The 24,840-nt window shown below is 63.1% G+C and overlaps 2 protein-coding genes across 3 annotated transcripts in view; one reads left to right on the plus strand and one right to left on the minus strand.

Annotated features, from left to right (window-relative positions):
* Positions 1-736: 736 nt before the first annotated feature.
* SLC16A3 (solute carrier family 16 member 3) lies at positions 737-24,536 on the plus strand. 2 transcript variants are annotated; one of them, XM_029057049.1, is made up of 5 exons: positions 737-859; positions 18,626-18,871; positions 19,683-19,826; positions 21,624-22,394; positions 24,212-24,536. In XM_029057049.1, exons 2-5 carry the CDS (start codon positions 18,649-18,651, stop codon positions 24,496-24,498), a joined length of 1,425 nt encoding a protein of 474 aa, XP_028912882.1. In that variant the 5' UTR covers positions 737-859; positions 18,626-18,648; the 3' UTR covers positions 24,499-24,536. The 2 variants fall into 2 exon arrangements, with proteins under 2 accessions (XP_028912882.1, XP_028912883.1); XM_029057050.2 differs by lacking the exon at positions 737-859 and adding an exon at positions 2,921-3,011.
* CSNK1D (casein kinase 1 delta) overlaps positions 24,025-24,840 on the minus strand; it is a 35,075-nt gene continuing 34,259 nt past the window's right edge. The window contains exon 10 of the mRNA XM_029057054.2: positions 24,025-24,311. The gene's annotated coding sequence lies outside the window, so the exon portion shown is untranslated. The remainder of the gene's footprint in view (positions 24,312-24,840) is intronic.

Consider the following 24,840-nt stretch of genomic DNA (forward strand, 5'->3'; position numbering starts at 1 on the left):
TTGAATGAATGAATGAATGAATGAAAGCGGACCCCCCCCCCCGAGGGCCCGCGCGGGTCATCCCCCGGACCCGGGCCCCCTCCCGTTCCTTCCGCCCCGGGAAAGCCCCCCCCCCCGCCCGCCCCAGGATCTTCCCACCGCCTAGACTCCTCCCCACAGTGACCTACCCACAGCCCCCTCCCCAGAATGATCCCTTCCCGTTCCCTCCGCCCCAGGCCCCCTCCCCAGAATGGGGCCCTCCCGTTTTTCCCGCCCCAGGGCCCCTCCCCAGAACTGCCCTCCCCGCAGCCCAGGACCCCGTCCCAGAAACTGCCCCCCGGGCCCAGGCCCCCTCCCCAGAAAGCCCCCTCTTGTTCCCTCCGCCCCAGGATCCGCCCCCGCCACCCCGGCCCGGGACCCCTCCCCGGGATCTCCCCCCGCCCTCCCCGGCCCAGAACCCCTCCCTAGAATGCCCCTCTCCCGTTCCCTCCGCCCCGGGACCCCTCCCCGGGATCTGCCCCCCAACCCCCCGGCCCGGGACCCCCCCCCCTCAGAACCTGCCCCCAACCCCGGCCCGGGACCCCTCCCCGGAACCCCCCCCCCCCCGCCCAGGGCCGGGACCTGACCTCGTGGACGGACCCCCGCCCCCCCCAACACACACACACACACACACACACACGTGGGAGGGGGCGGGAGGGGCGTGTCCTGCGAGGGCCCCGCCCCTTTCCCCGCCCGTCCCCCCTCCCCCCCCGGGGCCAAGCGAGCGGCGCGCCGCCCGGAGCTCACACAGACCCTGTACATCGGGAGCGGGATCGCGGGATCGGGATCGCGGGAGCCGGAGGGAGCAGGCAGCGAGGGCCCCGGCGGAGCAGGAGCGCAGGTACCGGGGGGCGGGGAGGGGAGGGGAGGGGAGGGGAGGGGAGGGGAGGGGAGGGGAAGGGAGGGGACGGGGAGGGGACGGGGAGGGGATGCTCCGGGCTCGGCTCGGCCCCCGGTTCGGTCCCGGAGGAGGGGGAGGGGACGGGCAGAGCCCCCTCCTCCCCCCGCCGCTGCTCGGCATCGTCATCCTCCTCCTCCTCCTCCTCCTCCTCCTCCTTCCTCCTCACGTATAATAATCCGATGACCCTCTAACCACCCCGGCGGTTAGAACGGTGCTTGGCACGCAGTAAGCGCTCGCCCCGTGCCATCATCGTCCTTCTCCCCGTTATCATCCCCACCCGGGGATTTGGCTAAGCGCTCACTACGTGCCAGGCGGCGCACTAAGCGCCCGGGGGAGGGCGATCCGAGCCCGTCGGGGTGGAGCCGCTGGCCCGGCCCACGTGGGGGCCCTCCGTCTCCATCCCCGTTTCCCGGAGGAGGGAAGCGGCTCGGCCGGGGTCGCCCGGCCGACGCGTGGCGGGGCTGGGATCCCGGCTGCCGACGACAGGGGTGGGGGGCGGGGGGCGTCCGGGGGTCTCCGGGGGGGAGGGGGGGAGGTCCCGTTGTCCGGCCACGTGCCCGGGGCCGCCCCTCCCCACGGAGCACATGGCCCCTCCGGTCCCCATCCCGGGGCGGAGGGGGGCGGGGGGGCTCGGCCCGGGGTCCGGCCTAGGCCGGGGGTCCCGACGTCCCGGAGGAGTCCGCCGGGCGGCCCGGATCGAGGGCTTGCAAGCCCTTCCCTGGGCCAGGCCGCCCCCCCACCACGTCTGGGGTGACCCCTCCCCAGGCCGGACGGGGCCGGGGGTCGGGGAGGGCCCGGAAGGGAACTGGGGGAGGAGGGGGGCTCCCCTGCACCCCTGGAGCCCGTCGGTGGGCAGGGACGGTCTCTAGCTGTTGCCGAATTGTCCGTTCCGAGCGCTCAGTACGGTGCTCCGCACCTAGTAAGCGCTCATGAATGAATGAATGAATGAATGAATGAATGGCCCCTGCCCCCTTGGAGAGACCGGCCGAGCTCTCTAGAGGGATGGGCGAAGACCCCCCCGGGCGGGTGAGCCGAGACCAAGAGGCCATCCGACTTTTTCCGAGGGGGGGCCCGGCCCTTCCGACCCCCGGCAGCAGCCCGGGAGGAGGGCAGGGGAGGCCCGTTGGCACCGAATCCGTCCCTCTCTGTCCCCTCCTCACCGTCCCTCCCCTTGCCCCGCGCCCGCCGCCCGCTCACCGGAGGGAGGGAAAAGTTGGGCCTGGGGGGACGGCGAATCCACCGGGCCCGGGAAACCATTCTCCGGGGAAGGGGAGATCCAGGGGTCTGTACGTGTGGGTGTTTGGGGGGGCGGAGGTGGCGTGGAGCCGAGGGCGCGGAATCCATTCCCGTCCACCCTGGACCCGGGTAGTGGGAGTGAGGAGTGATGATGACGATAACTGTGCCACTTGTGAAACGCGTACTCCGTGCCGGGCACCCTGGTAGGTAACAGCACGAGCAGGCGGACGCGGTCCCCGCCCCTCGGGGCCGACGGGTCCCTGACCCCATTTTACAGATGAGAAGACCGAGCCCCGGGGAAGCTAGGTGACTTGCCCGAGGTCGGGCGGCCGTCAGAGCCGGGGCTCCCGACCGCCAGCCCCGCGCGCTCTCCGCCGGGGCCGCGTCGTTCCTCCGGGTTGACGGGCACGTCCCTCCCCGGCTGAGAAATCCACAGCGCCCGGGGGCCCGGCCCGGGCCCCGGCTCGGATCCGTGGTCTCTCCCGCCGGGTGCCCGGGCTGGATCCCGGAGGGGGCCGCTCCCGGCCCCCGCCTGCCGGGGAAGGGCACCGATGCCAGCTCCTTACGTCATGCCCTATTCCTAGACGGCTCATCCTCGCCTGCCCGGGCGGCGGGGCATTAGAGGATGGATAATGTATTTATCGACGTCGATGCTGCCAGCATGGCACTTCTGCAGTGAGGGGAGGGCAGGCGGGGGCAGAGAGAGGGGGGCGCGGCCTGCAGGAGGACGGCGGTGGCGGCGGCGCTGGTGGTGGTGGGCAGAGGAGGGGGCGGCCAAGACCGGAGCATTAGCCCAGAGGGCGTCTGGGGGACTTGGCGAGGCGCTATCAGGACTCAGCGCGGCGCTCGGCTCACGGTGAGTGCCCCATGGGTCGATCGACGGCGTTTACGGAGGGCTAACCGTGTGCCGGGCGCTGTTCTGAGCGCTTGGGAGAGTTCCCTAGATAACTCTGCTTGTCTGACCGATGCGGAGGGGAGGGGTCTTTGGGAGAGGAGAGAGGGAGGGGCTGCGGGACCCGGTCTTTGGCCCCCCAGTTGGTTGGCCGAGGATGCCGGGGAAGTAGAGGAGGAGGGTGGAGGCCCAGGAGACGGCCTTCGAACCAGCCAACCGGGACGCCCGGGAAGGGTAGGGAAATCCCCGGCCCTCGGAGGACGGTCCGGGAGCCGCCCCCCACTCCCGCCCCCCCTGCCGCCCTTGAGGGGCAGAACCGGCCGGACCCTGGTACCCACTACCCATCCCGACCTGGATACCCGGGCCCCCGGGCAGGGCAAACACCCACTACTGTGTCAACAATAAACTAATGACCCATCCTAATTGTTCTGGTTGTGGTTTCTAAGGGAACATCGACATTCCCAGAAATGACCAGGAGCACGGAGGGGGTGGGAGGATGGAGGAGGGGCGGCCGGTGCTCCTTAGGGCCAGCCAGCCGGACCCACCTCGGCCGTGGGGAGAAGGTGGCGGGGCCGGGGGCCGGCGGAGGGGGAGATAGAGGGGAGAAGGGAAAGGGTGGATGTCTCGAAGGTTATGTGTGGGTCGCAGGGGAGGAGGAGGGAGGGGAGAAGAGTCCACTTCACCCCCCCCCCGCCCCCCCAGCAAGCCTCAGGTTGCCCATATTAGGGTCGGCTCTCTGTCCCCGGCCTTCTGGACTCTCTCAGGGTGGCCTCACTCTCCCCCCGAAACGGACCCCCTGAAGGGAGGGAGGGCTCCCGACGTTCTGGCCCAGATGCCAGGAGGCCCAGGAACCTCTTGCTCAGTCCAAAGAAGCGATGGGGGAGAGGGTTGGTTGCGGGGGGGGCAGCTCAGCGGGCACCGGGCGCCCCGGCTCCTGCAGCGGGTTAGCAAGCCGGACGCATTCCCCAAGAGCTGCGTTGGGGGGCTGGACGCGGCCGAGCGGGAGGGGCAGGCCGGGGTCGCCCACGGACCCCTTGGGAGGAGAATCCGGGCGGCGTGGGGGCCGGGATGGCGGGGTCCTCCAGGGTCGCCATTCCCCTATTTTGCGGTAGGCAGAGGAGGAAGAGTTGGGGTAGACAATGGGAGGCCATTTGGCTCAAAACTCCCATAAAAATGAATGAGGAAGGCTCTCCCCAGGATGGATTTAGGGCCGGGCCGGGGGGTAGGGTCTTCTCTCGAACGCTCGAATGGAGGCGGAGGAGGAGGGCCGGGACCAGGTGGAGGAAGAGGGCCGGGACCAGGCCGTGGAGGAAGAGGGCCGGGACCCGGAAGCAGCGTGGCTCAGCGGCAAGGGCCCGGGCCTGGGAGTCGGAGGACCCGGGTTCCGATCCCCGCTCCGCCACTCGTCTGCCGCGTGACCTTGAGCGGGCCACTTGGCTTCTCCGGGCCTCATTTCCCTCATCTGTAAAATGAGGATGAAGCCCGCGAGCCCCACGTGGGCCAATCCGGTGACCTCGTATCTACCCCAGTGCTCAGACCGGTGCTGGGCACGTAGTAGGCGCTGAGCGCATAACGTGACTATTATTATTAGGAAGGCTCACCCCGGGAGGGATTTAGGGCGGGGGTGGAGGGTCTTGTCTTGAGTGCTGGCCCAGGACCAGAGAGCCAGAAGTAGAGAGCCACCCATTTTAAAGGCCAGCTCGTGACCCAGAGGCGGCGCCGGGCCCCCGCTCTCTGACCTTCTCAGTTTCAGGCGTGGGGCCGGCCGGGCTGTCGCTCATCCCCGGGTGGGGGCGAGGGGGGGGTCCCAGCCGCGAGATGGGTGATGGAGGCCGAGTCCGGCGGGGGACGTGGGGTGTCGGTTTCTCGTCTTTCGGTGACAATGATAATGACGGTGATGATGGAATCGCTCTCAGATGCTAGGTGCCGGGCGCTGTACTAAACGCCGAGTAGATCGAGTCGGACCCAATCCCTGCGCACGTGGGGCTCGCAGTCTCCATCCCCATCCTCCAGATGAGGGATCTGGGGCCCGGCGAAGCGAAGCGACTTGCCGGAGGCCACCCAGCCGACGAGTTGGGATTAGAACCCAGGTCCTTCCGTGTCCCAGGCCCGGGCTCTATCCGCTAGGCAGCCTCCCCCTCCACGCCGCCCTCCGGGATGTTCCTTCATTCATTCGATAGTATCTATTGATCGCTTACTATGTGCAGAGCACTGCGCTAAGCGCTTGGAATGGACAATTCGGCAACAGATAGAGACGGTCCCTGCCCAGTGACGGGCTTTCAGTCTCGGCTGGGGACAGGGAAGGGGTGGGATGGGTGGGTTTTGGGGGTGCGGGATGGGGGTGGAGGACGTGTGGACTGACTGGGTCCCCGGGGGTCCTCGGGGGTCCCGGGCCGGCCAGTGCGGGCTGGGGGACGGGGAGGGAGCGGCGGGGGAGGTTGGGGTGCACGGCGTTTCTGGGGAATACGGGAGCCGGGGGCGGGGCGGGGGCTCCTACTCCAAACTGCTCGGTAGCGGCGGCCGGTCACGTCCTTCACGTCCGCCGGCGGCCGCCGCGAGAGCCGGGGGGCGGGGCCAGCGCGAAATGGGCGTGGTCATCGCGAAAGGGGCGGGGCCTCCCTCCTTTCCCACCCTCCATCTCCCCTATTACTATGCTCCCTCTTCGTTAGTATGAATCCATATAATAATTAATAATAACAATAATGAGGGCATTTGTTAAGCTCTGACTATGTGCAGAGCACCGTTCTAAGCGCTGGGGGAGATACAGGGTCATCGGGTTGGCCCACCTGAGGCTTAGGGCCTTGCTCCCCATTTTCCAGTTGAGGGAACTGAGGCACCGAGAATAACAATAATAATAATAATAATAATGTTGGTCTATGTTAAGCGCTTACTATGTGCAGAGCACTGTTCTAAGCGCTGGGGTGGATACAGGGTAATCGGGTTGTCCCACGTGAGGCTCACGGTCAATCCCCATTTTACAGACGAGGTAACTGAGGCGCAGAAGAGTGAAGTGACTCGCCCACAGTCACATAGCTGACGAGTGGCCGAGCTGGGATTCGAACCCATGACTTCTGATTCCCAAGCCCGTGCTCTTTCCACTGAGCCGAGAAGTGAAGCGACTGGCCCAAAGTCACACAGCTGAGAAGTGGCCGGGCGGGGATTAGAACCCGTGACTTCCGAATCCTAAATCGGTGCTCTTTCCGCTGAGCCACGCTACTAACTATGTACTGATTGTAATTAATATAATAATGCTAAATATATACTAATTATAATTAATAAGGAAGACTACTCGCCTTGTTTCGTTCTGTTTTGCTTTGCTGTCTGTCTTCCCCGCTTAGGCTATGAGCCCGTCGTTGGGCAGGGACCGTCTCTATCTGTCGCCGAATTGTACATTCCAAGCGCTTAGGACAGTGCTCTGCACAGAGTACGCGCTCGATAAATACTATTGAATGAATGAAGACGGTGATAATAAGGGAAGGGAAGCAGCGTGGCTCAGTGGAAAGAGCCCGGGCTTGGGAGTCAGAGATCGTGGGTTCTAATCCCGGCTCCGCCGCTTGGCAGCTGTGTGACTTTGGGCAAGTCACTTCTCTGGGCCTCAGTCACCTCATCTGGAAAATGGGGATTAAGGCTGTGAGCCCCAGGTGGGACAACCTGATCACCTGGTATCCCCCCCCCCCCCCAGCGCTTAGAACAGTGCTTTGCATGTAGTAAGCGCTTAACAAATGCCATCGTTATTATTAAAAATGGTATCCGTTAAGCGCTTACTATAATAATAAATAATGTTGGTATTTGTTAAGCGCTTACTATGTGCAGAGCACTGTTCTAAGCGCTGGGGTAAACACAGGGGAATCGGGTCGTCCCACGTGGGGCTCACAGTCTTAATCCCCATTTTACAGATGAGGGAACTGAGGCACAGAGAAGTTAAGTGACTTGCCCACAGTCACACAGCCGACAAGTGGCAGAGCTGGGATTCGAACCCATGAGCCCTGACTCCAAAGCCCGTGCTCTTTCCACTGCGCCACGCTGCTTCTACTATGTGCCAGGCCCTGGACTAAGCGCTGGGGTGGATACAAGCACATCGGGTTGGACCCAGTCCCTGTCCCACGTGGGGCTCACGGTCTCAATCCCCATTTTCCAGATGACGGAACTGAGGCCCAGAGAAGAGAAGTGACTTGCCCAAGGTCACACTGCATCCCCCCTCCTCCCCACCCTCTCCTTCATCCTCCCTCCTTCCTCATCCTCCCTTCTCCCCATCCTCATCCTCCCTCTTTGCTCATCCTCCCATCTGTTATCAATTATTTATCGAGAGCCCACTGAGTCCGACGGTACCTGTCACTGTTTTGATATCACTTAGGCGCTTACCTTTTATCGAGCGCCGTCCTAAGCACTAAGCAATGCGTCGGACCGAGCGCTCGGCATATCCAGCAGAAGCGTGAAACGTTCCCTGCCCGCAGGGAGCTTCTGCTCTAACGGAGAGCCTTTGGAGCTGGAAGAGCAGGTGAGAAAGGGGCGGGGGAGGAGTCAGAGAGGCCTCTCCGGCCCCCCAGGTTTTGTGTCTCCTTTGGGCCTCCAGAGGAAGACTAAATTAGCTCCTGCTTCACGACGGAGTTGAGCCACAGCTGGCAAATTCACTGCCGGGGTCCCATCCTGGACAGGGCAGTAGAGCGGGAGGCGACGACCAACTCGGGGAATTGGAAACCCGTCCCGGGGCCTGTTCAGCGGCTCCGACATCCCCGGTCCGCTCCGTCTGGGGGAGCGTTCTCCCCCGCGGACTCCCTTTCCGATGAGGCGAAATGCAGGATTCAGTTGCCCCGAGGCCTCCGACTCGGGCTCTCCTAAGGCCCGGCTCCTTCCGGTCCGAACGGAGACGGTGGCGGGCCCTGCCCGTCTTCTAGGGGACCCACGGTTGCCAGGGACCGGGCTGGCGGAGCACGTTTGCTGTGGCCTTGAGGGCGACTACTTGAACTAGGCTAACTCTCCTCCTCCTCCTCCTCCTCCTCCTCCTCCTCCTCCTCCTCCTCCTCCTCCTCCTCCTCCTCCTCCCCCCCACAGCCCCATCCTCAGACACCCGTATCCCCCCTCACCCGACTCCGGTCCTCCGCAGGCGTCGGCCGGAGGAAGAGGAGCTGGCGGGGAGGAGGAAACCGAGGCAGCGGTTAGGCCCCGCAGCTGCTTTTGCATCGGGGAAAGTGGGGCTCCCATGATGCTCTGGGACCTGTCCGGTCCCGCCTCGACTGGGCCTGCGGGCTCCCGGGGTGGGGGGCCCCGGACCGTCCCGGGTCGGGCTCTGCCCGGCGGTGACGCGGGGGGCGTCTGCCCCCGGGAAGTGAGGTGTCGGGCGCGGGGGGACGAGGGAAGGGAGCGAGACCCGGCTCGGCTGCCTCGGGGCGGGGAATTTGCAGGAAGGAAGGGGAAGCGGGGGCAAAAACGGGTACCCGAAAGGAGCCGGGGAAGGAGGAAGGGCAAGGGAGGCGAGGCGGACGTGGGCGGTTCGCCGAAAGGACGAGGCGGGGAGGAGGGCAAGTACGGTCCTCACTCACCCTCCGCCGCTTCGATCCGTAATTCTTTTTCACGTCTGTCTCCCCGGCTAGACCGCGAGCCGCTGGAGGGTAGGGACCGGGTCTGCGACTAAGAGCTTAAGACAGTGTTCCGCCCCCCGTGAGCACTCGGTAAACACCACCGGTGAACCGATCGACTGATCGAGGCGGGGAGTTGGCTCCAGTGCGGCTGGGGAGTCTTGTTTTTGTCCATCCGTCTCCCCCGATCAGACGGTGAGCCCGTCGTTGGGCGGGGATGGTCTCTATCTGTTGCCGAATTGTCCATTCCACGCGCTTAGGACAGTGCTCTGCTCATAGTAAGCGCCCAATAAATACTATTGAATGAATGAATGAGTCCCGGGATGGGGGCCGCTGCTGGGGTCCAAGGTGACAGAGGAGGCCGGGCCGGTGATGAGGAAAGCCCAGGCCCAGGGCGGCGAGGAAAGGTCAAGGGATTTGGATCCGAGATGGGAGCGGAACCGGACCTCGGGCGGCCTAGCGGAGAGAGCCCCCGCTCTGCCGATCGCTCGTCCTTGGGCCACTCACTTCGGTTCTCTGGGCCTCGGTTCCCTCATCCGAAAAATGGGGATCGAGGCGGGAGCCCCACGTGGGGACAGGGACTGAGCCCTACCCCATTTGCTTCGATCCACCCCGGCGCTTAGCACATAGTAAGCGCTCAACTAATAGCAACAATAGAACTGGTAGTAATAATGTGACAATATTGGTGGAAGTGATGATAGTATTGAGCGCCCACTTGGTGCACCACACTGTGCCAGGTGCTTGGGAGGTACAGAAAATGAAGCGAAATGTCTCCCGCTCACAGGGTCTTCCACTCTAGCAGGGGAGCCAGGCGAAATCAACTGAAGAGTCGTTTGACGGACGAGAGGGAGGACGTCAAGGTTTGCAACGCATCCTGGGGAAGGGGGCGGCTTGGGGCGGTCCTCTCGTTCCCTGTGACCCGGGGAGGTGGAGGCAGGGTGGGCCCCGGCGCTCTCCTCTGTCCACCCAGTGGCCCACGAGGCCCAGACCAGAGCCGAGTGGGCTACAGGTGGGCCGCTGAGCCTCCACAGGGCTTCTTGATTCTCCAAGTCGTCTGGCCGGTTAAAGCTGCCTGTTTTGATAACCCAGAGAGGGCTCGATTGACCGTCAGTGGCAGAATTGGAGATCACGCGACGGAGGCCAGGTCCCTTGCCCGCCCCAGAGGCCGGGGAGGGGGACGGATGCAGATTGGTGGGGGCGGGGTCCCCTCCCCGCCGCTTCGGGCCACCAGCCCCTAAAGTGACCTTTTGTCCCTACTGACAAAGAGTCACCTGCCTCCGTTCCCCTTCCCTGAGCACTTATAAACTTATCTATGCCTTCCTCAGCACTCCCGTGTGCATGTGGACTTGATAATTTATCACTGACCCCTCGAGTCGTAAATTTTTTTACGCTTGTCTCTCCCGAGAGAGCCAAAGCTCCTTGTGGGCAGGCAAAGTGCCTCTTCTTTATTTTGCAATAATAATAATTGAGGTATTTGCTAAGTGCTTCCTATGTGCCAAGCATGGGGCGGGGGGAGACGAGATCATCAGGTCCCTCAAGGGGCTCACACTCTTAAGTAGGAAGGAGACTAGATATGGAATTAAGAGAAGCAGCGTGGCTCAGTGGAAAGAGCACGGGCTTTGGAGTCAGGGCTCATGAGTTCGAATCCCAGCTCTGCCACTTGTCGGCTGTGTGACCGTGGGCGAGTCACTTAACTTCTCTGTGCCTCAGTTCCCTCATCTGTAAAATGGGGATTAAGACTGTGAGCCCCACGTGGGACGACCTGATTCCCCTGTGTCTACCCCAGCGCTTAGAACAGTGCTCGGCACATAGTAAGCGCTTAACAAATACCAACATTATTATTATTATTATTATTATTATTAGATGAGGGAGGGGAGGCCCGGAGAAGCGAAGCGATTTGCCCGAGGTCACCCAGCAGGCAAGCGTCAGAGGTGGGATTAGAACCCAGGTCCTCCGACTCCCAAACCCCGGCTCTTGCCCCTGAGCCAAGTCACAGCAGCAGTAATAGATTGTGGAAGCGTCAATCAGTCTTACTTATTGAGTGCCTATTGTGTGCAGAGCTCTGTACCAAGCGCTTGGAGGAGTACAACACGACAGTATGACAGACACATTCCCTGCCCACAAAGAGTTTACAGTCTAGAGGGGGAGACGGGCATTAATATAAATAAATAAAGTAGATGTGTACGCGAGTGCTGTGGGGCCGGGGCGGGGAGTGGTGAGCAGGGGAGCGAGTCAGGGTGACGCCGAAGGGAGCGGGAAGAGAGGAGAGGAGGGGCTTAATCAGGGAAGGCCTCTCGGAGGAGATGCGCCTTCAAAAAGACTTGGAACGGGGGGAGAGTCATTGTCCGTCTGATATGAAGAGGGAGGGCGTTCCGGGCCAGAGGCCGGACGTGGGCGAGCGGTCGCCGGCGAGATAGGCGAGATCAAGGTACGGTGAGTAGGTTGGCATTAGAGGAGCGAAGTGTGCGGGCCGGGTCGGAGTAAGAGAGCAGCGAGGTGAGGGAGGAGGGGCGAGGTGATTGAGGGTCTTACAGCCGACGGTAAGAAGTTTCTGTTGGATGCAGAAGTGGACGGGCAACCACCGGAGGTTCTTGAGGAGTGGGGAAACGTGGCCCGAATGTTTCTGTAGAAAAATGATTCGGGCAGCAGAGTGAAATACGGACCGGACCGGGGAGAGACAGGAGGCCGGGAGGGCATCGAGGAGGCTGAAACAGTAATCACGGCGGGAGAGGAGAAGCGCTGGGATTACCACGGTAGTTTGGATGAAGAGGAAAGGGCGGATTTTAGGGACTGACAGGATTTAGCGATGGATTGAATGTGTGGGTTGAATGAGAGAGAGGAGGCAACGGTAACGCCAAGGTCGCGGGCCTGTGAGACTGGAAGGACGGCGGGGCCGTCGACAGCGATGGGAAAGTCAGGGGGAGGACGGGGCTTGGGTGGGAAGATAAGGAGCTCTGTTTTGGACGTATTAAGCTTGAGGTGACGGCAGGACGTCCAAGTAGAGATGTCTCGAAGGCAGGAGGAGATGCGAGACCGCAGAGAGGGAGAGCGGTCAGGGCCGGTGATGTCCGTTTGGGAATCATCCGCATGGAGGTGGGAGTCGAAGCCATGGGAGCGAATGAGTTCTCCAAGGGAGTGGGTGGGACCCTCTGACATCACAGGGTGGGGTGACTCTTCACCCCCCAACCCGCTAGAGCCCACCGTGGCTAACCTCGCCCACAGTGGAGGTGACCAGCTGTCCCCTTTCATACCGGACAGTCTGGTTTTCCGCCTCTCTCGGGCTCGGAAGCGGCGTTCCCAGACAGGGGATGCAAAGGTGCGGCAGGAAGTCGGGAGGCGGGGGTCGCCCCGGAGAACCCCTCTAGGTTCAGGAGGCCTCGGACGGACTGTCACGGGACGATGTTTCTGACATCCTTAACGGTGACACGCATGCGACGTCACGTGCGTGTCCGCCGACGCCCACTGACCCACGGGCCCGGACCGACCTGTACGTTGAACCAGGCAGGCGCGCGGGAGAGCCCGGCTCCCCCGGTCGCCGGCCGAAGAGGGAGGGAGGCGATGGTGGCCACTGGTGCCGTCTCGGCAAACTCAGGTTTGCCTGGTCTCCCTCCTGCTTAGACTGTGAGCCCCACGGGGGAACCTCATAATAATAACAATCGTAATTTTGGTCCTTGGTAAGGGCTGATTACCTTGTATCCATCTCAGCGCTTAGAGCAGGGACTGACACGTAGTAAGCGCCTGAAAAGTACCATATAAAACCGATCTAGCAGCCTCAGCCTCGAGCCAGGAAGTCTGGGAGGTTTGGGAGCACATTGGCCTTTAGGGTCCCCTCCATCCCCGGGGCCCCGAGGGAGGCTCCCCGCAGAGTCCGGCCGGATATTAATAACCGTGGTATCTGTTAAGCGCTTACGACGTGCCAGGCACCGTACTAAGCGCCGGGGTGGATGCAAGCAAATCAGATTGGAGTACAGTCCCTGTCCCACACAGGGCTCACGGTCTTAATCCCCATTTTACCGATGAGGGAACTGAGGCCCAGAGAAGTGAAGCGGCTTGCCCAAGATCGCCCGGCAGACAAGTGACGGAGCGGGGATCGGACCTTCTGACTCCCAGGCCCGGGCTCTAGCCACTGGGCCACGCCGCTTCTCCAGCCCAACTGGCACCCAGTCTCCCGCTGGCTACTTCCCACCATCTCTGCTCTCGCCCAGACCGACTCGCGCAGGGCCCCGTCATCAGCGGACGACCCAGGCTACCTCAGGACGGCCAAGCGGCCCGGCCCCCCTTGGGTGGGGCGGGAGGAGCCAGGGGACCCCTCCCCACAGAGGCCAAACTTTTTCCGGGGGGCGGTGGGAGCGGTGATTTGCCCCTCCCTGGACTCGGGCTTCCAGAGGACAAGGCTCGGGCTCCCCGACCGTCCCCGCGTCCCCCGGCTAGAGATCGGGGAGGGGCCGTCGCCCGGAGAGGAATATGCTGCTGCTGGACATCTAATACTGGTTTATTTAAAAAAGAAAATTCCATCTGCCGCTGGGCGGGTTTCGGGGTGGCGAGGGAAGGCTTATCCTGAAGGGACCCGGCGCGTTGGCTCCCAGCCTCCCACACGACTTGTGCAAACTGGAAGTGCCGGACGCCGGTGGAAGATGGAAACGGCCCGGCCAAGTGGAGAGCGCACGGAACTGGGAGTCAGGAGACCTGGCTTCTGATCAGTCGATCGATAGGATTTATTCAGCACCTACTACGTGCGGAACACCGCACGACGCGCTTGGGAGAGTCCAGCACAACGGAATTAGCCGACACGCTCCCCGCCCTTAACGAACTACGATCCCGCTTCTGCCGGTTGGCTGCTGGGAGGCCTTGGGCGAGTCACTTCGCTTCTCCGGGACTCAGTTTCCTCACCTAGAAAGTGGGGAGTCAATATCTGTTCTCCCTCCTATTTAAAGTGTGAGTCGCTTCTGGGACGGGAACCGTGTCTGGCCCGTGTCCGACCCTCTCGACGGAAAGCTCGTCGTGGGCAGGGAATGTGTCCGTTGACTGTTTCACTGTGCCCTCCCAAGCGCTTAGAACAGTGCTCTGCACCCAGGAAGTGCTCAGGAAGGAGCGGCACGGTGCAGCCCGTAGAGCCCGGGCCTGGGAGTCAGAAGGTCACGGGTTCTAATCCCGGCTCCGCCACTCGTCTGCCGTGTGACCTTGGCCAAGTCACTTCGCTACTCTGTGCCTCAGTTATTTCATCTGCAAAATGGGGAGGGAGACTGTGAGCCCCTCTTGGGACCAACCCGATGTGCTCGTATCCACCCCAGCGCTTAGTACAGTGACTGACACATAGTAAGAGCTTAACAAATGGCATAATTATTATTATCAATAAATGCGATTGAATGAATGACTTTCTCCTCTCGCCGCGCTTTAGGTAGTGTTTGGCACACCGCAGTTGCTCGACCGATATTATTATCAGTAGTAGTAGAAGCAGGAGTGGTTTAGGGGAAAGAACCCGGGCTTGGGAGTCAGGGGTCGTGGGTTCTAATCCCGGCTCTGCCTCTCATCAGCTGTGTGACTTTGGGCCAGTCACTTCACTTCCTCTGGGCCTCAGTTCCCTCACCTGGAAAATGGGGATGAAGACCGGGAGCCCCACGTGGGACCACCTGATGACCTTGTATCTACTCCAGCGCTTAGTACAGTGCTTGGCACATAGTAAGCGCTTAACAAATACCATCGTTAGTAGTAGTAGTAGTAGTAGTAGTAGTCAGTGGATATTATTTCTTTCAGAGATTCTGGGAGTTGCCCCGGCCCATTCGGGGCCACCAGTGGGCTAGATGAGGCGGTCCAATAATACGTAACCATAATAATGACGATTCACGTGCCAAGCCCTTCCTGTGTGCCAGTCACTGTACTAAGCGCCGGGGCGGATCCAAGCAAATCGGGTCAGACACCGTCCCCGTCCCACGCGGGGCTCACCGTCTCGATCCCCGTTTAACGGATACGGGAACGGTGGCCCAGAGAAGTGACGCGACTTGCCCAAGGTCGCCCGGCAGACGAGCGGCATAGGCGGGATTAGAACCCCGGCCCTTCCGACTCCCAGGCCTGTGCTTTATCCACCCCCCGCCCCCCAGCCTGGGGCTGGTTTGGGCTGCCCATTTAGCTTCGAGGGAGATGTGCCCTTCACGGACCAGCCTCCGCATTTACGGGTTTAATAGCGGTGACCTTCCTGAACGCCGATCAATCCGTCGGCGGTATTTATCGAGCACTTACTATGTGCTGACTGCGGCGCGAAGCACTTGGAAGAGTTCAACAGAACAGAATCACCGGGGCACGGTCCCTGCCCTGATGAGCTTACGGTCCAGAGGGGGAGAGGGTGATATAAATAAATCATTGATAACGCGTAATTTAAAGACACGGGGCGAGGGGGTAGAGCGGCTAGCAGATGGCCAGAGGTCACAGATCCAAGTTCGTAGATGACGCGGAAGGGAGAGGGAGCCGGGGAAAGGAGGGCTTGATGGGGGAAGGCCTCTCGGAGGAGGCGTGACCCGACGAGGCTTTGAAGAGGGGGAGACCGGCGGGCTGGCGTACACGGAGGGGGAGGGATTTCCAGGCTCCGGGGAGGCCGTGGGAAAGGACCACGAGACAGACGAGACCGGGGCGCAGCGAGTAAGCTGGAGCTAGACCCGAGCCCGCCGGCTGGGCCGGAGTAAGAGGGGCCGTACTAAGCGCTGGGGTTGATTCAAGGTTGTCGGGTTGGACGCAGTCCCTGTCCCACCCGGAGCTCCCCGGAAACCCCTCCGGCCCCCGGAGACCGGAGCCGCCCTGCCGTGGGATTCCTCGAGTCCCCTCGGGCGGAGGCTCTGCTCCCCTCCGTGGGGATCGGCCGGGGCCCAGCTCGGTCGTCAACAACGAGCGGGATGGAAAGGGGCCGGGAGGCCCCGAGCAACCGTGGAAACACCGCCTTGCCCACGGGAATGCCCCCCGGCCCGTGGAAATCCCGTCCCGCCCGTGGGAACGCTGCTCATATCACGGGGCCCAGACGGTGTGGATTCCCGCGGGTCCGACCCGTCCGGGCCCCTGGCACGGCGAGGGGCCGAGCTCGAGCCTTGCCCGGATCGGGGGTCGGCTGGTCCATCCCCCTGCGCCCGGCTCGTCTGCACGGAAACTAGTCGGGGGCCCTTTCGAGGGTGGGTCTGTGGGGAATGTTGGCCGGTGTGTATCTGTACTCCTCCTCTAAATTGGGACCCATAGTGATAGCAGTTGCTCGGGGGGGGGGGGGTTCTGGGGGGCGGGAGGAGAAGCAGGGAGGCGGACAGTCCGGAGTCTCGGACCCTCTAGGCTCCACCCACCCACCCCGAGTCCGCCCCCTTGGTTGCCCTGCTGTGTGCGAGATGATCCACCCCCGTTCCCCAGCTCTCCTGGGTCATTTGTTGTTTTTCCTTCTGGAATTTGTTGAGCCCTTACTATCTTCCAGGCGCTGCACTGAGCACTGGGGTAGATCCAAGCTAATCAGGTTGGACACAGCCCCTGTCCCACATGGGGCTCCCGGTCTTAATCCCCATTTTACAGATGAGGAAACCGAGGGCCAGACAAGTGAAATGACTTGCCCAAGGTCATACAGCAGGCAAGTGGGGGAGCTGGGTCCTTGTGACTCCCCGGCCCTATCCGCTAGACCGCCCCGCCTCGGGACGTGGGGCCACCGATGGGGATGAGGCTCCGCCTGAGCAACCTTTTTCCAACCTGGCTCCCTCCTTCGCCGCTTTCCGCCCTCCCTCCCTCCCGTCGGGAGCCGAGACCAGCTGGGATTGGGAAGGGTCACATTTCCGGCCGTCGGCCCGTTGGCCAGCCGGGACCTGCTTGGCGGGCGAGAGGGGTGGAGCTGCCAATATTTCCCCGGCCCCCGGGCCTTAGAGGAGGGCCGGTTTGGGAAGCGGTTCGGAGTCATGGTTTGGAGGCAGGAATCATCCATGCCTGCCGTGTGACCTCGGGCAAGTCATTTTACTTCTCGGTGCCTCGGTCACCTCATCTGCAAAAGGGGGATTGAGAGCGGGAGCCCCGCGTGAGGCGGGGACCGCGTCCAACCGAATTATCCTGTCCCTCCCCAGCGTTTAGGACGGTGCCCGGCACATAGTAAGCGCTTAACAAGTAGCACAGTTATTATTGCTACGGATTGGCGTTGCGATCAGGGGTGGCGGTTGGGGGTCGTGGTTTGGAGTTGTGATTCGGGGCTGCGGCTAGAGGTCGAGGTTAGGGGTCGTGGTTAGGAGTCAAGGTTAGGGGTTGCGATCTGGGGGTGGGGGCGTGACTGGGGGCCGCAACTAGAGAAGCAGCGTGGCTCAGTGGAAAGAGCACGGGCTTTGGAGTCAGGGCTCATGAGTTCGAATCCCAGCTCTGCCACTTGTCGGCTGTGTGACTGTGGGCGAGTCACTTAACTTCTCCGTGCCTCAGTTCCCTCATCTGTAAAATGGGGATTAAGACTGTGAGCCCCACGTGGGACGACCTGATTCCCCTGTGTCTACCCCAGCGCTTAGAACAGTGCTCGGCACATAGTAAGCGCTTAACAAATACCAACATTATTATTAACTAGGAGCTGTGATTCGGTGCTGCGGCTAGGCGTCGAGGTCGGGGGTTGTGGATAAGGGTCTAGGGGCCCGTATTTAACTCCGGGTCCCTCCGTCCGGCGGTGGTGGTCGAGGCGACGCCAGTCCCCACCTGGGAGTGACTTCCCTCCTCCTCGCCTTACGGGGTCGGAGCGGCCCCCCGGAAAACCCCGGGGGGACGAGTGGCGGGGCGGGGATTATAGCGGCGTGGCCGGGTGGAAAGAGCCCGGGCTCGGGAGGCGGAGGACCTGGGTTCTAACCCCGCCGCCGCCGATCAGCTGTGGGACCTCAGTTACCTCCTCTGTGAAATGACGATTAAGACCGTGAGCCCCACGTGAAACAACCTCTTTATCTTCTCTCTGCCCCAGAACTTAGGACGGGGCTGGGCGCTCATTCAGTAGTATTTATCGAGCGCTCACTATGTGCAGGGCACCGTACCAAGCGCTTGGAATGGACAATTCGGCAACAGATAGAGACGATCCCTGCCCAACAAATACCGTCAGTATTATTATTATTATTATTATTATTAATAACCCAGGTCTTCTGACTCCCGGGCCCGGGCTCTAGCCACTCTGCCAGGTCGCTTCCCCACTCCACCGGTCTAAGGAGAAGGGGGAACGGGGATTCAACCCCCATTTTACAGAGGAAGTGAAATGACTCTCCCAAGGTCACCCAGCGGGCAAGGGGCGGAGCCGGAATTAGAACCCAGGTCTTCCATCTCCCCGTCTTGCCGGGAGTGCCCTCTGCTCTCCTGCCCTGTCCCCGGAGGCAAAGGGGAAGCGGTTTCCCCATTCTGGTCCCGGGGGCCGAACGGAAACGAAGCGGGCAGGGCAGAAGTCTTCCTGTTCTGGCCGGAACCGACCCGGCTCAGGATGGAAACGGACGCGGGTTTCTCTCTGACCTCTTTTAAGGGAGGACGGGCTCACTGACACGGCCGGGAGGGAGCGGGGTTGGCATCAGCCATGGCGGTAACAGCCGCGGGAATGATAATAATAATGATCACGGCATTTGTGCAAAGCACCGTTCTGAGCGCTGCGGGGGCGGATACAAGGTGATCAGGTCGTCCAACGTGGGGCTCCCGGTCTTCATCCCCATTTTGCAGATGAGGCACAGAGAAGTGAAGTGATTCGCCCAAAGTCACACAGCTGAGAAGTCTGGTTGCTTCTCTCAGGCTCCAGTTTCACCCTCCGGAAAACGGCACGAGGGTCAGGGCTTGGAGTCGGGTGAAGGGCCGTGATGCCGCCGGGCAAGAAGGAGGCCGAGCCCCCGGCGACCCTTCCTCCGGGCGTCGCGGTTTCGGCCTCCGTTGCGTCGGCGTGCCCGACCCTTCCCGGGGTGTCTGCGGCCTTCCCCTGCCCCCCGCCGAGCGGGCGGGGAGGACCGTCTCCCGGGCGACCCGGGCCCGCAGCCGACGGCCGCGTTTCCTCTTCCTCAGGGAGCGACGGAGCGGGGCTCGGCATGGGAGCGGTGGTGCCGGACGAAGGCCCCACCGGGGTCAAGGCCCCCGACGGCGGCTGGGGCTGGGCCATCCTCTTCGGCTGCTTCATCATCACCGGCTTCTCCTACGCCTTTCCCAAGGCCGTCAGCGTCTTCTTCAAGGAGCTGATCCGTGAGTTCGGCATCGGCTACAGCGACACGGCCTGGATCTCCTCCATCCTGCTGGCCATGCTCTACGGGACAGGTGAGGGGTCAGGAGCAGATCTGTTGCCGAATCCTACCTTCCAAGCGCTTAGTACGGCGCTCTGCACCGAGTAAGCGCTCGGTGAATCCCACCGAGTGAATGAGCCAAAGCAGCTGCAGAGAAGGGGGGGATCCCCCGGCCGCGGCGGGGTCCGACTGGATCCGACGGGTACTTACCGAGCGCGGCCCGTGGGCAGAGCACTGTACTAGACGCTCACGACAGGACGGTACCTCGGAGAGGGTAGGCTCGATCCTTGTCCCGCAGGAGCTTACCGTCCGCTGTTAGCCGAGTACCGGGCCGGGCACTTCGGAGAGGCCGGTGGAGTTAAGAGCCGTGATCCCCGCCCTCAAGAAGCTCAGGGGAGAGATTCGACCCCATCGTCGCCACCGACGGGATTTATTGAGCGCTTATTGCGGGCGGATGGCTTGGGCGAGTCCGATACAAGTTCCCCGCCCGCGGCGAGCTTCCGGTCCGGGCCCCCCTGACGGGAGCGGATCAAATCCCTCCTAAAGTCCAGCCTGCCCGGCCGGGCGCCGCCTGATTCGGACGGCTAGTCCCTCCGGGCCTCGGTCTCCCTCCCCGGGAGACGGGCTCAAGCCCCGCCTCGGCCAGGGAGGCCTGTTGGGATTCACTCCGGGCCATTCGCCCGAGGGCCTGGCGATGCCCAAGCGGAGCCGGTGGGGCGGCCACCCGGCCCTCGGGGCGCTCCTGGGGACGGCGGCCGGGCAGAGGGGGCTGCGGAGGGCCGGGGCGGGGGGAGCGGCCGGGCGGTCGGCCGCGGGGTTCCAGGGGTCCGGTGGTCCGCCCGCAGGTCCCCTGTGCAGCGTGTGCGTGAACCGGTTCGGGTGCCGGCCGGTCATGCTGGTGGGCGGCCTGCTCGCCTCGCTGGGGATGGTGGCCGCCTCCTTCTGCACCAGCATCATCCAGATCTACCTCACCGCCGGCGTCATCACTGGTGAGCGGGGCCGGGGGCGGCGGAGGGCAGGATTTGGGGGTGGCTGAGGGGGACGCCGGGGGCGGCGGACGAAAGCCCGGCGGCGGCAAAAGGGGGCTGGGCCAATGGCTGGGGGGCGAGCCCCCGACCCGCGCTACTCTAAGCATCTCGAGCGCGGCGGGATGAGCCCGGGGAATCAATCGGTGCTATTTATCGAGCGCCTACTGCGAGTGCCGTATAAGCACTCGGGAGAGTCCGACATAACACAGTCGGGAGACGCGTCCCCTGCCCACGAGCAGAGGGGGAGACAGACGTTCTAATAAATAACGGGGAGCAGCGTGGCCTAGTGGATAGAGCACGGGCTGGGAGCCAGGAGGACCTGGGTTCTAATCCCGACTCCGCCACCTGTCTGCTCCGTGACCCGGGGCAGGTCACTTGGATTCTCTGGGCTTCCGAGACCTCGGCTACGAAATGGGGACGGAGACTGAGCCCCACGTGGGACAGGGCCCCGATAAGCTTGTGTCTGTCACCCCCTTTTAGACCGTGAGTCCCTTGTCGGGCGGGGATCGTCTCTATCTGTTGCCCGATTGTCCATTCCAAGCGCTCGGTACAGTGCTCCGCACGCAGTAAGCGCTCAATAAATACGACTGAACGAATGATCTAGCGGAGGAGCTCCAATTTACCGGGCGAAGAAACCTGTCCTGGTGCAAACTGTACTTTCCAGGCGGTTCACATAGTGGTCTGCACCCAGTAAGCGCTCAGTAAATACCACCGAATGAGCGAATGGTGGCTTGGGAGGAGAAAATAGAAGAGTTAGTGGACGTCTGCCTTTAAGGAGCTTACGGTCTAGAAGAGGAGACGGACGGACTCCGAAGTAAACCGCAGGTAGGAGGAGGATCCGAGTATCGAGATGTGTACCTGCGGGCTGTGGAGGAAGGGACTCGAGAACGTAGGAGACGCAGCTGGGGGGAAATGACGTGGGGAGACGAGAGATTAATAATAATAACTGTGGTATCTGTTAGGCGCTTACTACGTGCCGGACACTCTACAAATGCCGGGTAGATACAAGCCCATCAGGTTGGACTCCCACATGGGGCTCCCGGCCTTCACCCCCCTTTTCCGGGTGAGGCCCAGAGAAGCGGAGGGACTTACCCTAGGTCACACAGCAGACAGGCGGCCGAGCCGGCGTTAGAACCCGGGACCTCTTGACTCCCAGGCCTGTATTCTCTCCAGCAGGCCACGCTGCTTCTCCGATGAGTCAGGGCGGCCTCCCTGGAGGAGTTCATTCAGTAGTATTTATCGAGCGCTTACTACGTGCAGAGCGCCGTCCGAAGCGCTTGGAATGGACGATTGGGCAACAGATAGAGACGGTCCCTGCCCAGTGGCGGGCTCACGGACTGAACGTTGGACCCCATCAGCAGCCCCCGCGCCCACCGCGGTAGCTCTGGTGAAGTCCCGGAGCGGCCCCGGGCGTGGCGGGGGGGCGTCCCAAACCAGGCCGGACCCTTTCCCGCAAAGTCGCCTCTGCAAGGGTCGAGAGGCTCTGCGTTTTTTTTCTTTTAATGGCATTTGCTAAGCGCTTCCGGTGAGCCAGGCTAAGTTGTGGGGAAGATAATCCGGTAGGTCCCACGTGGGGCTCACGGTCTCCATCCTCATTCTACGGATGAGGTAACTGAGGCCCAGAGAAGTGAAGTAAATCGCCCGAGGTCGCGGGGCGGACAAGCGGCGGGGCCGGGATTAGAGCCCGGGTCCTCGCGACGCCCCGGCCGCTGGGCCTCGCTGCTTGGCCGGGTCCCACGGCCGAGTCTTCCCTTCCAGGTCTGGGCCTGGCCCTCAACTTCCAGCCCTCGCTCATCATGCTCAACCGCTACTTCGACAAGAGGCGGCCTATGGCCAACGGGCTCTCGGCGGCCGGCAGCCCCGTGTTCCTCTGCGCCCTGTCGCCGCTGGGGCAGATCCTGCAGGACCTGTACGGCTGGCGGGGGGGCTTCCTCATCTTGGGGGGACTGCTCCTCAACTGCTGCGTGTGCGGGGCCCTCATGAGGCCCCTGGAGCCCCCCAAGACGGCCGGGACGGCCGTGGAGGCGGCCAAGGCCAAGAAGGCCCCGAAGAAGCTCCTGGACTTCAGCGTGTTCAAGGACCGCGGCTTCCTCATCTACACCGTCGCGGCCTCCATCATGGTGCTGGGGCTGTTCGTGCCCCCGGTGTTCGTGGTCAGCTACGCCAAGGACATGGGGGTGCCGGACACCAAGGCCGCCTTCCTGCTGACCGTCCTGGGTTTCATCGACATCTTCGCCCGGCCCCTCTGCGGGTTCGTGGCCGGCCTCAAGTGGGTCCGCCCCCGCTGCGTCTACCTGTTCAGCTTCTCCATGATCTTCAACGGCATCACCGACCTGGTGGGCTCCATGGCGAGCTCCTACGGCGGCCTGGTGGCCTTCTGCATCTTCTTCGGCATCTCCTACGGCATGGTGGGGGCCCTGCAGTTCGAGGTGCTCATGGCCATCGTGGGCACCCAGAAGTTCTCCAGCGCCATCGGCCTCGTGCTGCTCATGGAGGCCATGGCGGTGCTCATCGGCCCGCCGTCCGGGGGTGAGTGCCCGCCCGGCCCCGTCTCCCCCGCCCCCGTCCGGCCACCCACCCGGGCTCGGGCTCCCGGCGCCGCGGGCTTCCGGCGGGAGGCCCGGGGAGCGCGAACCCCGCCTCCCCGGGTCCGCCCGGAGCCGGCCCCGGTCCCTGGAGGTTGGCGACGGTCCGCGTGAAGAGGGGGCGGGGGGCGGATGCCGCCGAGGCAGCCCCCGCTCAAGTCTCCAGGGGTCCTCCAGTGTACAGCTGGAGCGCCAAGCCCGGGAGCGAGTGGGTTTTCTGGGACTGGGGAGGGGGCTCCGTTCCGAAGCGCCGTCCCCTCCCCGGCCGGGCCGGAGAGACGGGAACGGTCGTCCGGAGCGGGCCGGGGCGCGCCTGCGACCCATTCCTTTCGCCTCCGTCCGTCCCGCCTGGGCCGGACGGCCTCCGATCTGGGCCTCGGCTGCGGGAGATCTCGGAGCGGAGGCGGGGGCGGTTCCGGGAGGGAGAATCTTTGGCTGCTGCTGCGTGCGAGCGTAGCTTGGCTCTCGGCGGGTGTTGGTCCGAGCGACCAGCTCAGCGGGATGGACCCAGTGGACGCCCGGTATATGCCGTCGTTCCCCGAGGCTGGGCAACCTTGGCCAAAGTTCCGTCACCATTCTGGGCCGCCGGGACTCCGGGCTAGTCACCGACGCTTGCCCTTCCCGATAGAGGAACGAAAACCGGATCATTCCGCCTTGGTTCCTTTTTATTTTTTAAATGGCATCTGCTAAGCGCTTACTAGGTGTCAAGCACTGTTCTGAGCGCCGGGGAAGATACAAGTTGGACGCAGCCCCTGTTTCACGTGGGGCTCACAGCCTTCATCCCCGTTTTCCAGAGGAGGGTAACCGAGGCCCAGAGAGGTGAAGTGACTTGCTCAGGGTCACACGGCACATGAGGTGGCGGAGCCGGGAGCGGAACCCAGGTCCCGCTGACTCCCGGGCCCGGGCTCTAACCACTAGGCCTCGCTGCTTCCTGTGTGTCTGTGATTATCCATGAATCTAAATGTGGAGCTGGCGTGGTGGTTGGGGGCGGGCGTTCACGAGGACCAATAAGGAAACTGACTGTGGTAGGTTTCAAGCGCTTACTCTGTGCCAAGCACTGTGCTAAGCTCCGGGGAAGGTGCCGTGCAATCCGATCGGGCGCAGGCCCCATCTCACGTGGGACTCGCGGCCTAAGGGGGAGGGAGGGCAGGTATCGTACGGACGAGGAAACGGAGGCCCAGAAAAGTGAAGCGTTCGTCCCCCAGGTCCCGTAGCAGGCAAGCGGCGGAGCCGGGGATCAGAACCCAGGTCTCGTGACTCCCAGACCCGGGCTCTTTCTACTTGGACGCCTTGCTTCCCCCAGCGAGGATTTTCTCTCCTCCCACCCTCTTCCTCCCCGCCTCCCAGACAGGCCCCTGGGTCCGGGCGGGGTCGAGTGGGATAGGGAAGGCGTCCGCTCGGGCCGGGCCTTCTCCGGGGTCCCCGAACCTTCCCCCCCGACCGAGCGGCCCCGAGCGACCTCCCCGAACCTCCTTCCCTGGTTCTTCTTGGAGGCTATTAACCTGGCGTCAGAAAGGAGGCGTCGGTCGCGAGTTTCCAAATCAAGGCCGGTGCTGAAAGAGACAGGCTAATGGTTCGTGGGCTCCATCTTTCTTCAAAAAGCGCCTCGGCGGCAGAGGGCGGAGCCGGCCCGCGACACAACAGGGTTTGGCCGGGGTCGGGGCGCCGGGGGAGAGACCTCGGTCCGGGTCTCGTTTCTTCCCGGCTGCCCTCCCGGAGCCTTTCCCGTGGATCTGAGCCGGGCCTCTCGTCCCTCCCCAGGCAAGCTTCTGGACGCGACCCACGTCTACATGTACGTGTTCATCCTGGCCGGAGTCGAGGTGGTCACTTCCGCCCTGGTGCTGGCTCTGGGCAACTTCTTCTGCATCAAGAAGAAGCCGGACAAATCCGAGACCAAGGAGGAGGTGGCGGAGAGGGAGGAGCTGGCCAAGCTGGGGGACAAGTCCCCCGAGGACATCCGGGTGGGCTCCGCCGAGGTGGAGCACTTCTTGAAAGGGGAGCCGGAGAAAAACGGGGAGGCGGTGGCCAACCCCGAAACCTGTGTCTGAGAGGAGGCCCGGGCTTCCGGAACAGTGAGGGCAGCGGGGGGCGGGCGGGCGGGCGGGGGGCGGGGAGGAGGGTCGGAGGGGTCTCGGCGTCCTTATTTATTAGAACTAGGGACTAGCGTCAGGCCGGGCCCCAGGCCCGGACCCTGGGACGGCCCGGGCGTCTGGGTTTGGGGGGCGGGGAGGGGCGGGGGGGCGGGACGGGGTCGGGGGAGGGCGCGGATCCGGGCCGGATCTTCAGACCGGCCGGATCCGGGTCGGAGAAGCCAAGCCATACACGTACAGCTGCGTCGTCGTGTCCGGGAACCGGCCCGTGCGATGGGTTTTTGCGGTTCCGCTCCACAT

The sequence above is a fragment of the Ornithorhynchus anatinus genome, unplaced genomic scaffold, assembly GCF_004115215.2.
Source record: "Ornithorhynchus anatinus isolate Pmale09 unplaced genomic scaffold, mOrnAna1.pri.v4 scaffold_264_arrow_ctg1, whole genome shotgun sequence".
In the NCBI taxonomy this organism is placed as follows: domain Eukaryota; kingdom Metazoa; phylum Chordata; class Mammalia; order Monotremata; family Ornithorhynchidae; genus Ornithorhynchus; species Ornithorhynchus anatinus.

Coding starts and splice junctions, on each gene's coding strand:
- SLC16A3 (XM_029057049.1), top strand. CDS start 18,649: ATGGGAGCGGTGGTGCCGGACGAAGGCCCCACCGGGGTCAAGGCCCCC. Junction 19,827..21,623: donor CACCGCCGGCGTCATCACTG/GTGAGCGGGGCC, acceptor CTTCCCTTCCAG/GTCTGGGCCTGGCCCTCAAC. Junction 22,395..24,211: donor CATCGGCCCGCCGTCCGGGG/GTGAGTGCCCGC, acceptor GTCCCTCCCCAG/GCAAGCTTCTGGACGCGACC.